We start from the raw sequence: 13,186 nt of genomic DNA on the forward strand, positions 1-13,186 counted from the left end.
TACTATAAGAAAAGTATATCTAAATGTCTGAGATTTTCTGAGAAACAGAAGAAGGTATATAGTTCATAGGTGGTAAGGTCATCTAAAACAGGTCATCTAAATCTATAATGTAAGTAAACCAATTCAATTTTCTACTTACAATAGAGTCTCATTTAAATTAACAGTTTATACACAGTTTTTCAATCTTACATATTCAGCACATGCTTTTATAAAGAATGGCTACCATTCTTTAGAAGATAAATGATAATTTTATAGTTAACATTGAATGTCTTAGGATGAATTCTGTAAATTAATGTTGAAGATCCAGAGAAACTTCTTAATCTTTCTCAGTAAATGCAATGAGAAAGAATTGAGATATTACCTCCCTCCGAAAAAAAACTCTCTTGTCACTTAACCATTTGCTCACTGTGATTCTATGGTCATAAAGCAATATGACCATGTGGATATTTGCAATTCACATGGAATGTTCACAATACTTACAGGACTCTTTCTTGACATAAGATTTATTAAATAGACCATGACATGTAACTTACTTTACTTTTCACCACGATTGATGAATGTGTTTTTTTAATTATGATTTCTATTTTTATAACCCTGCTTGCTGGGCAAATCTGTTTTTCCCTTACACTTTTTCCTGCATTCTTATACTGTGCTCTCTCAGCTTTTTTGATTTAACTTTCCTCAATTCCTTTATTTCTCCACAGTTTACTAGTTCAAAACTATTGGATGAGTTCTACTATTCTGGATGTCTTTTATCCCTCACTGCCCTTTTATTAATACCAGTTATCATGTGGGTTCTTTTTCTTCCTGCCTTACATTTGGTCAGTCATATAACAGCCTCAATGTAACTGTTACAATATCCCATATTTTTAATCTGCTAAGAGCTCTTTCCTTATCTTTTGATATATTAAGGTGATCTTAATGCAGCTTTTAAAAATGTATTTCTTAAATATTAAAATGGAGTTTATTGTGATGTTTCGCTATAGGCCTGAAAATAGATTAATACAAATTTTGACAGTCTTAGAACTAAGGTTTGAGGTGTTTGTTGCCAACCAAATGTGTAAGGAATGCTCTTACATATTACCTGAGCAAGGTAATGAAGATTTGACATAATGAAGAAATTTTTATGAAGATACTGGAATGGTTCTTAGCTGAATAATCAACTCAGCAATTATAAGTGATTCCATTTACTATTGCAAAGGATTTTTGTTTGGAAGTATGATTCATTTTGTTTTTCTTGAAGCACATCCAAAATAACATAATGTATAAATTTGTCCTCAAAATGTACTGATTGATTTTGTTGAACTAGTGCATTTTACTTGTGGTATGTAATTTGTTTTGATATTCACTTCTTTCATAAATAATACAAATTAGGAAAATGTACACAAAATAAGTAAATACATTTGTAATTCTGTATTTGAATAGTAATATGAATTGCTTCCATTTACTTCAATATGAATCAGTATGACAGTGCTAAATTCCTTAATCATGCATACTCTAGGAATATAAATATGTTATTGAATGTATTTATTTTCTTAGGAATAAATTTTTTTCCTTAAATTGACAGAACAGGTACATTTCTGGTTTAGATTGTTATTGCAGTTAGATCGCATTACTGCCAACATTCTGATGTACTAAGTAACCTTTAAGAATTAGCCCAGTGTCATTTTTAACTTGATATATTCAGGTCACTTTTATTCTTTGAACAGTTAATTGAGAATTTATTTTGGAGAAGGCAGTGAAATTGAGAGTTAAAACTAATTTCATATAGAATTTATTTAACCATCTCCTTCTCTTCTAAAGGCCAGGATAGAGTGAATAGTAGAAAATGTGTCAGCTTACAGATTTCACAGACATGGGTAGGAAATAGAGTTATTGGAAATGGTAGTGAAATGCCTGCAGGTTCTTAGTTTTCTCATCAACTATGTTTAATTGAACAGTTCCTGCATTAACTTAACAGTGATTAAAATGTTTGTAATATATAACAACCTAGCAAATATTTGAAGGGAAATTAATGTTTAACATAATAATATCAAGTAATATTTGAACTATTTGAATCACAGTTATTTTAGAGAAAACTGCATGCAATTCAAACATTTCACCTGTGGTTTTTAATGCTATATTAAACAGCATTAAAAGTGATCATATTTGTTCACTTTAGAATAATTAGCATTTCCTGGTGGTTTAATTATTTTTAATAGACACTTATTCACATTTAGAAGATGCTGTAAATTTTACAAATAGTCATTTGGTATTTCCTTTTGTTAGGTGATACCATTGTTTAATTATTGAGTAATTATTAAATATTGATAATGTTTTTATTCTTTGTTTGGTTTTGGGAGAATATAACATGTAAAAAAAATGTTGCTGCTCTGTGTGTGCCACAGAGATGGGCTGGAATTCTATCCTTTTCGTTTTCTGTTTTGTGACTGGGTTTGTAAGTCGGGATAGATTCTCTCTGGACACTGCAATCTTCCTGGACCTGACTGACTTTAATTTGTGGGTCAAGGGAGTATTTCTACAGCTTTCCAGTCTGCCTTTAATAATAAAGGCAGAGACCCACTGTCAAAGAAACAAAATCAAATAGCAAACCTAAACCGAAAAAAAAAGTTTCTCAAGGATCTTAACGTACCATCAGTAGAATGAGATACATACATGATACATTTATTTTTCCTTTCTTCTGCTTTCTTTTACTGATCCTTTTCTTCCCTCTTTTTTTTCTCTGCTGTCTTTATTTCCTTGAAAAAAATGCCTTAAGTTATAACATTATGTCCACTTTCATTTCTCACCATAACTAAATTGTTTTAAGAGTTTCATAAATTCAGTTTCTTAATGGTTGAAAACCATTCATCCTAGATAATAGTTAAAATTGCATTACCTTCAAAATATGCTGTTTCATTTTGTCTTCTATTCACTTTGTCAGTTTGTCAGATGTGAAGACTCATGCCCTATTTTTTACACTGTACTATAAAGTCTCATGTGATCAAGAGACTTATTTATATATTACTGTCCTTGACAAGTTAGCCAGCATCTATCCGGATTTATTTTTTAAGATTCTTGACATTTTCTAAGTTTCATTTCTACTTTAATTATAGAATCTCATGATTTTAAGAGATCCTGATGAAGAGTTATTATGGATATTTATGGTTGAAACCAAGTGGCATATAAAGATGAAATTTCTATGGATATAAAAAATGTGATCTCTTTTTAAGGCATTTGATAATTGTACCAGTTATTCCAGGTTTACCATAAATAACCATATTGTCCTGTACCATGCTTTTGTACTTAATTGCTTAGGATCCTCACAAAAATCCCTTATGTTAAATATTCTTACTTTATACAAAGAAAATAATTGCTAAAGGAAATAAATTGACTACCCTAATATACAAACATTCAGTATCTCACAGGACTTAAAACTAATTATCCTAGTTCCATGTTAGTGTATCTCGCCACCTCATCATACAGGCCCTCGGAAGGAAGCCAGTTTGGGAACATAAGTTCATGCCAAGCCATGTGCTCCCATCTGTATTAATGAGTTCTAAGAGCAAAAAGAAAGGGATAGGCTTTTATGGCATCTGGGTCTCATATGTTTTAGGAAGATTTCTCCATTTTAAGATGATTAGAATATGTCTGTATATTTACATGTATGTCTATATAACAATTAATTTTTTTGTTTTTTGAAACATGCTTTTTTGAGCAGTTTTAAATACCACATCAAAATCAAGAGGAATGAGATTTTCCATGTACCCAAGTGTGAGTAGCCTTTCCCATTGTCAACATCCCCCACCAGAGTGGTGCATTTGTAACAATTGATGAACATACACTGACACATCAGTATAACTAGAAGTCCATATTTACATTAGATTCACTCTTGGTATTGCGCATTTTGTGGTTTTGAGCAAATGTATAATGACATGTATCCACATTAAAGTATCATATAGAATGGTTTTACTGCTCTAAATCTATGTCTAGTCATTCCTTCCTTCCCTCAACCTCTGGTATCCACTGATATTTTCAGTGTCTATAATTTTTCCTTGTTAATTCCTTTGGTAATACCAGGGAGCATGATTTCTGTATCATATAAAAGTATGTTTAGTTTTACAAGAAACTGTAAGCCTGTCTTCCAAAGTACACATATCATTTTGAATTCCCACCAGCAATTAATAAACTTCCTGTTTTTCCACATCTTCACCAGCATTTACTATTGTCAGCATTGTAGATTTTGGCCATTTTATTCTAATTTGAAGTTCATATTTTAATATCTTGCTGTTTTAATTTGCGTTTCTCTGATGACATATAAAATGGGACATCTTTTTATTTGCTTATTTGCCATTTGTATATTTCTCAGATGAGGTGTCTCTTAAAGTCTTTGGCCATTTTTGTAACTGAATTGTTTTCTTATTGTTGAGTTTGAAGACATCTTCATATGATTTGGATAAGTCGTAATCATATGTAGCTCATAAATATTTTATTACAATATGGCTTGTCTTTTCATTCTCTCCAGTTTCTTTCACATGGCAGAAAATTGTAACTTTACTTCAATCCATCTGATCAATTCTTTCACGGATCACACTTTTGGTGTTGTATTTAAAAAGTAATCACCAAATCCAAGGTCATCTAGATTTTCTAAAACATTTTTTTCTTTTCTTTTTGTGTATTGTTTATTCATTTACTCATATGTGCATACATTGTTTGGGCCATCTCTCCCCCTACCCCTTTCCTCTCCACTCCCCCCCCCCCTTGCTTCAGGCAGAACCTGTTCTGCCCTTTTCTCCAATTTTGTTGAAGAGAAGACATAAGTGATAATAAGAAAGACATAGCTGTTTTGCTCCTTTGAGATAAGGATAGCTATACAGAGAGATTCCTAGCATTGCTTCCATGCACGTGTGTATTACACCCAACTTGGTTCATCTCTACCAGTCCTCTTCACTAAAGTGGTCTCTGTCAGTTTAAGATTACTTAATTCGCTCCTCTGCAGTGGGCACATCAAACACTTTGAAGTTTTAGGTTGCCTACCTTTCCCTATTCCTCCTGTATGTGTTCTTCCCTTAGCGTGTGACCCATGTCCAGTAATATTACTGCATTTGTTCTAGGTCTAAAGTCTGCATATGAGGGAGAATGTGATTTTTGGCCTTCTGAGCCTGGCTAACTTCACTTAAGATGATGTTCTCCAGTTCCATCATTTACTTGTTAATGACAAAATTTCATTCTTCTTTGTGGCTGAGTAAAATTCTATTGTGTATAAATACCACATTTTCTTAATCCATTCATTGGTAGTGGGTTATCTTGGCTATTTTCATAACTTGGCTATTGTAAATAGTGCTGCAATAAACATAGGTGTGCAGGTGCTTTTGAAATAACCTGAGTCACATTCTTTTGGGTATATCCTGATGAGTGGTATTGCTGGATCATATGGTAGATCCATATTGTTTTCCAAAGTGGTTGTACTAGCTGAAATTCCCAGCAGCACTGTATGAGGTTTCCTTTCCCCCTGCATCCTCACCAACATTTGTTGTTTGTGGTATTTTTGATGATAGTGATTCTAACAGGAGTGAGGTAGAATCTTAGTGTGGTTTTGATTTGCATTTCCTTTATGGCCAGGGATGGTGAGCATTTTTTCATGTGTTTTTTGGCCATTTGGATTTCTTCCCTTGAAAAAGTTCTGTTCAGTTCAGTTGCCCACTTTATTTGTTCATTGATTTTGGGGGAGTTTAGTTTTTTGAGCTCCCTGTGTATTCTGGTTATCACTCCTTTGTCTGATTTATAGCCAGTGAATATTTTCTCCCACTATATCTCTTTCTTCAGAGACTTATAGTTCTCCTTGTAGAGATCATTCACATCCTTTGTTAAGTTTACTCCTAGGTATTTGATTTGTTTTTGAGGCTATTGTAAATGGAATTGTTTTCATATATTCTTTCTCAATTTGTTCATTGTTGGTGTATAGAAAAGCTAATGGTTTTTGTAAGTTGATTTTGTATCCTGCCACATTGCTGAAGCTGCTTATGGTGTCTAGGAGTTTTTGAGTAGAGTTTTTTGGGCCTTTGAGGTATAGGATCATGTAGTCTGCAGATAGGGATACTTTGACAGTTTCTTTACCTATTTGTATTCCTTTTATTTCTTCTTCTTGCCTAATTGCTCTGGCTAGGAATTCCAGTACTATATTGAATAGGAGTGGGGATTGTGGGCACCCTGACTCATTCCTGATTTTCGGGGAAATGGTTTCAGTTTTTTACCATTAAGTATGATGTTGGCTGTAGTTTTGTCAGATACCGCCTTTACAATGTTGAGGTACATTACTTCTATTCCTAGTTTTCTTAGAGCTTTTATCATGAAGTGGTGTTGGATCTTATCGAAGGCTTTTTCTGTATCTATTGAGATGATCAAGTGGTTTTTGTATTTGCTTCTATTGATGTGCTGTATTACATTTATAGATTTGTTTATGTTGAACCATGACTTGGTCATGGTAAATTATCTCTCTGGTATGTTTTTAGATTTGGTTTGTCATTATTTTATTGAGGATTTTTGCATGGATGTTCATTAAGAAGATTGGCCCACAGTTCTCCTTTTTGGAGGTGTCTTTGTCTGGTTTTGGAATAAGTGTAATACTGGCTTCATAGAATGAGTTAGACAGCATTCCTTCCCTTTCTATTTTGTGGAACAGTTTAAGGAGGGTTGATATTAGCTCTTCTTTAAAGGTGTGATAGAATTCAGCAGAGAATCCATCAGGTCCTGGACTTTTCTTTTTTGGGAGACTCTATTGCTGCTTCAATTTTATTTCGTGTTATAGATCTGTTTACATGGTTAATATCCTCTTGGTTCAGTTTTGGATGGTCGTATCTAGAAATTTGTCCACTTCTTCAAGATTTTCAAATTTATTGGGATATAGTTTCTCAAATACAAACAGTTTTTAATAGAACTGTTAATCTTTTTCTTCTGAAACTTTGGATGCTCATTTGTCTGTTTTTGCATATATACATATACGTATATTAAAATCATGCAAACAGTTTAAAATTTTTATGTGAAAATATAATTTTTATCACTCATTTGTTTGCCAGGAAAATTTTCCTTCTCACTCCAGGTATAAATATACATTCATTTATTACTTTATGGAATTATGTACTGTAATGAAATGATCTCTAGGCTTATTCTGTATTGTTAAGTGAAAAAAGCAAGATTCAAAATTATGTGTATAGTGTGCTACTTTTAACTTAAAATAAGGTGTGTGTATATAATTCATGTTTTTGTGTATTCACATATTGGTGCCATATACATTCATACATATTTGGTTATATTTCTAAAACTATTTGAAAGAAAAGAAAAGCTCTGGAGAAAAAAATAATGAAAATGGTAATCTATGGGAGATAGAAGTAAATTTGATAATACAAGAGGAATAGAAGTAAGATTGTCTATTCAAATATGTTACTTGTTTTGAAATTATGACTTAGGAACCATATAGATATTCCATATACTCATAAAATAGAATTAAAGCATCCCCCTTTAGCAACCTTCAAAAAGGAACTCTTTGGAATATTGTCTTTCAGGGGGAATTTGAGGCAGGCCAAAGTAAGGAAGGTTTGGAACTCATAGAAAAAATATTACATTTTAAATTAACCATACTTTTGCTCAGAAGCCACCCTCACCAGGAACTGCCCCATGCCCCTTCCTACTCATTGATTATTGTGTGAGAATTATCTGTTTCTCCCCTTCCCATAGATTATCATAGGTTTTAAAAGTGGCTTCCAGCTGCCACCTGGGCCCCACCATGCTCCCTTTTGTATTTCTCTTCCCTAACTTCTAATAAACTCCCTTTATAACCCCCCTCAAATAAAATTAAAGCAAAGTGAAATATAGTGAATCATAAAACTAAGAAGAAATTTAAATACATGAATTTAAACATGTATCCAGTTGATTACTTATTTTCAATGACATTAAAACATAATAATACAATCATGCATTCCTGGCTCTGTATGTTTTAAGGTAAAAAAAAAAATCTGAGGAAACTTAAGTATTTATTAATCTAGTTTTAGTATTGATATTTTTAATTTTGAATCTACTATATATTGCATGGTAAATCAAATAAGCAATTATGTTAAAATCTTCAAGAAGCAAAATTCTTAGAAGAAAAGCAATGATAAGCAAATATTATATCAAAAATCTATTGAATGTATATAAAATAAATTAACTTGATAAAATTAGTAGGAATTTGTGATATAGTTTTTGCTCCTTCAAAAATAATACAAGTGTGATATTGTGTGTTTATAATCCCAACTACTCAGGAGGCAAGGCAGGAAAAATGTGAGTTCAGGGCCAGTCCAGGCAAAAAGGTGTTGAGACTCTATTTCAAAAATAAAATAAATACAAAGAGACTTAGGACTACTTCAAGTGGTAGAGCACTTGACCAGTATGTGCATAGCCCTGGGTCCAATCCCTGATGGTACCAAAAAAAAAAAAATTCTAGCTCTTTCCTGTAAAAAGATCTATAAATATGAACCACACCTAAGTTCACCACTCAGAGGGCCCAAATTGTAACACCTTGTTTTACTAAAAAGAGCCATGCCTCTTTGAAAAAATTGATTTCACATCTTGGGTAAGAAATGTAAGACATAAAACTTAAAACATCTTTTCATTCCAGGAAGTAGTAGAGTTAAGAAAGATAATGTCCCCATGTCATTGGAACCAGTTTGAAGAGACTGCCATTGGCCAATGATGGGTTGATTTTAAAAAGAAAAAAAAGACTACTGGGATTGAAAAATGTTATTTGTTTAAAAGCTGATCAAAATAAAAATTACCTAAAGAATTATTACATGCCAACTTTTGGTTGTACCCTAGTACAACCAAAAAAAAAATCTCTTGATAATAATCTTTGATAGCTATTAGTATCCTCAGATAGGAAGCATTTTGGTAAAAGAATTCAGCTAACAACACCTAATGGTCCCTATTGATCAAAATTAAAATCACCAAAAGAATTGTTAGATGCCATTGGTGTGATGCAATAGGAAGTATACAATTTTTCAAAAATGAAATTGTTCAGGACCCAGATTTTAAGTACCAATTTATATACTATATGGGAGGTGTGAAAATAATGTTAAATAAGAATTTAGGGATGCTATTAGCCAAATCTGGAACTCTAAGGTAGAGATTCTATAAGATAGGTGACCCAGTTTCTTTAATAAGTAATCAGCAAGAAATAGAGTGGGAAACTGTTTAGAGATTAAAAGGAAAGAAAATACTAACCAAATGCAAAAGAAAATATCAATCAAATGCAGTGTGTAAGCCTTTTTTGAAAAAAACAATATTGCCAGTCATTGGAATACTGAGGGAAATTTGAACAATGACTGAATTTTACCTAATACTAAGGAATTGTTAATGTTTTATATATGAAATTAGAAGCAGTCCTTACCTCTTAGAAATAACAAATTGAAATATTTACCAGTGAAATCATATAATTTCTGGAATTGCTTTTAAACAATCCTGTGAGAGGGTAAAGGGAAAGGACTGGTGACTTTTACTTATTTTTGAGGTTAAGTATGTAGATTCAAGCGTGGGATAAAGAGTTTGTCCATGTGTGAGTATTTGAAATTTTCCATTATGAGTTATTTTGAATTATATAAATTTAGCGTTTTTTAAAATATAAAATGGTATAACATTTCAAAAATATTTTGTTCATTTCATAAATCAACAAAATAAGTGAGGAACTTTCAGAATTTTAAATCTGAACATATACATATATTCCTACAAGGATGCTGTGGGATTTATTCAGCATAAATACTGTAGTTGACCTGGGCCTACCATGTGCTTATTTATCTTGAAATTGGCATGAGCTTAATAGTTTTTATAAGCCATTCTTTTATTTATCAAAACACGAGGTAAACCTAATTCTCTGTATAGTTTCTACCATGCGACATCTAACCTGGTTCTAACATTTGTTTGTCAGGTACAGCAGGTACAGACTGTGCAGCAAGTACAACATGTCTATCCAGCTCAGGTGCAGTATGTGGAAGGAAGCGATACTGTCTATACCAACGGAGCAATGTAAGTTTGTATGTGGGAAGTCTTTGTAATTCTACACTCAGAGAGAAATAATATATGCTACCTCCCCCAATTCCCAAATTGTTTCCTTATTTCAATTATTTTTACTAGAGTGGAATTACTGACATAAAACTGATGTTTTTAGAACTTTGTCTATTTATTAAAAATAAGTGACCTTTGCTTCTCATTTAACCCTAATGGAATATTTTAAATTACTGAAGTTCTTTGCCTTTTAATAGTTTTCCCTAGCCTGAGAAAAACTTGTGATTTCTATATTTTAACATTGCCTTATAAAACCTAGATTTTTTAATATGTAAGTTGAATGTGTTTATCGAGTATATTACATATTTTGTGGGATTTTTTTTCACATTTATTAAGTTAGATACTCTATAAGAAACTTCCTGATACTCAATAAATCTTATTTTCTAGTCTGGATCTACCCCCTATTCCCTAGTTAACTTATCTCCTGTATAAATTTGTAAATTTATTGGACTTTCCAGTCACTTTGAATTAAGAGTCAGTGTTATTAGAAATAAAGTGACTTAAGAATATTGTTAAGTCTTCAGGAGTATTATCAATTTGGGGTGTTTTTTTTGCAGCCTGAGATCAAATTCTGCTCACTTCCCTTCAGTGTTGCTGTACCCCAGGGTAGCTGTTTTCGTTACTCTACTGCAGATACTCTTTCCTTGGCTGATGTCATTGATCTCAATAGTGTCAACCTGTGAGCTCCATGCAGGCAGGGATTTTTTTTTTTTCCCATTTCAGTAACTCTCACCAAAAGAATGAATCATACTTAAGTTCAATTGTTGTTATATATTACTATTATTAACTATAGAATATGGTTTTTATTTTTATTATATGGTAGCCAATGTAATTAAATATTTTAAGCTTTCTATTATTCTCTCCATGTAAGTGAGATGAGAATAATCTTACTCTTAATGAGTTGTTGTGAGGAGTGAAGGAAATAATATGTAATGTACTTGATACAGGGTCTGGTACATAATTGATTACACAAAACTGAAAGAAAGCTTTTCGTTGATCTTGATTCTTCTTTCATTACTTTTGGTCACTGAATCTGTTCATATCACCACTGCCTCAACACCATCTTCATTACCACCGTGGCATTCTTCCCATTCCTACCTCTCCAAGCTTCATTTTCCACCTATTGTGTATTTCCCTAAATATTCTACTTTCATGTCTCTGTGTTTTTGGACATGTGGGGTTTTTCCTGCAGAAATTACACTCTCCACACTAGTCTGACATATCACTCCACGCTTTATGACATGGACCCTGACACTTTTCTGCAGTTAAGCTTATCCTTCCCCTACAAAGGAGAACACTGTATGCTGCTTATCACCAATGTTGTACTATCAGTGCTTTTTTATGTTTCCCATTCTAGAAAGAACTCTTCCTGAGTGGGACTTGCCATTATGTTGTTTCATTTATACTTACCTAAGTAATAAGAAGTTCCTTAACTTATCAGAAGTTGATAAATTTCTATTACTCCAGTGAATCTACATTTGTGCATATTTTGTAAACACTGAATATTTTTTACCCATTTGTTATCTAGATTCAGGGCTTCCTAGATGCTTATCTTAGAACTTGCATCATGAATCTAAACTACTGTTGGCATTTATACTAAATAAAAAACTTGCCAGCCCCTTGGACCTTTGTGCTACCACAGAAGATAAATGGCTTTCTAGACACTGCTAGAGGTCACCTTGTTGTCAGTCATCATTGTATCCTCTTTCCTGTGACACATAGTAATGATTCACTGCAGAAGAATCTGAGAATGGGTGTTTGTAGCCTTTATCCATATGGTAGAAGGTGACAAGAGGAAAGGGCACTTGAAATGGATGTTGAAAGAGTTAACTGTACTTTATCTATCATAGTCATCCTTCATTTTGTCCTTGTCCAAAGTAAGGTAGAAGGATTAGCTCTGCTTCTTATGAGTGTGTGGCTTTGTGCTTCACCTTTTTTACGTGCAGTATGGAGGTGATTAACTTAGCAGAAGTGCTTTCCATTCTGAGAAATAATAAGTACTTAATAAACATTAATTATTGCTGTTAATTTTGTGGTTTGGTGGTGGGTTGCATTTTTTCTGCTCTCTGATTCTAAGTTCTGTATATCTGCTATATTTTCAAAGTACCTCTCTTCTCACTAACCTTAGCGTCATCTATATAACAGGTAAATGTGACTTGAATGAATTTACTCATTAATAAGCCTTTAGAAAATAGCATCTGTTGAGTTGATTCTTTAAAATTATAGGAACTGTTTAAGTGCAGAAATTATTCAAAGTAAATATCTAGTGTCAACAATATTTTTTGTGGCCCACTAACTCAGTTGGTTAGATCATGACTAATGAGGTCTAGGTCATGAGTTCATTTGCCACAAAGTCCAGTTAGCTTTGATCTGGTCTGTGTGAGTCCACATTGCATCCTTGACTCCAATGATCATGTCACAAATGAGCACTCTTGGTTAAGAGAGAGAAGATGTATCTTTAAAAACCTTTTGTTACTATCAAGTATAATTTTTGAATAGAAGTTCTGAAACATCACCTATATTTAATAAGGAAATATAATTGTGTTGCCATGAATTCTATTAAATTTTTTAGTGATAAGATGACTGTGAACATTTTTCTTTAAATATGACTAAAAATAATTTTCTTTTTTTCAGTCCTTCTATAAGTTTGTACCATTTCCATTTGTCTATATATGATGTTTGTATGTAATGTTCACTTTAGGGCCTTTGTAATGTTCCTCTTAGGGTCTTTGCACCTTCTTTTTTATTTGATAGATTCCCATGTGTGTTTAAGCAAGAATTATCCCTGTCTTCTTTTCTACCACAATAAATTAATAGACAGCTAGCATTTGAGCTCTGTCTTGAGCAGATTCTCACTTCTGTGTGTTAATAACCACATTTTGCAAATGATAATCCCAGAAGATAAGGATTCTGATCTTTATCATGAACTTTCAAACACCCTATAAATGACCCTACAACCTGGGCATGCTTTAGTAAGTGCTGGTTCATCGATGCCCTTGTCACTAGCACTCTCATTTCAGGTAGACATAATGCATAGGGTCTTACTCGAGAGGTGATGACAACCCTCCTACATATGTGTCATCACTTGTGAGAACATGACACCATTATAATTTGC

General features: G+C 32.8%; 1 protein-coding gene across 2 annotated transcripts in view; it reads left to right on the forward strand.

Annotated features, from left to right (window-relative positions):
• Positions 1-13,186, forward strand: part of Rfx3 (regulatory factor X3) — a 194,637-nt gene that overhangs the window by 82,415 nt on the left and 99,036 nt on the right. For both annotated transcript variants that reach the window (XR_012440462.1, XM_074051958.1), the window contains exon 3: positions 9,935-10,032. Coding sequence is in view for 1 of the 2 variants with exons in the window: in XM_074051958.1 (XP_073908059.1) it covers positions 9,935-10,032 (98 nt within the window). In the remaining variant the exon portion in view is untranslated. The remainder of the gene's footprint in view (positions 1-9,934; positions 10,033-13,186) is intronic.

This window comes from Castor canadensis, chromosome 13 (genome assembly GCF_047511655.1).
Source record: "Castor canadensis chromosome 13, mCasCan1.hap1v2, whole genome shotgun sequence".
NCBI classification, from domain to species: Eukaryota; Metazoa; Chordata; class Mammalia; order Rodentia; family Castoridae; genus Castor; species Castor canadensis.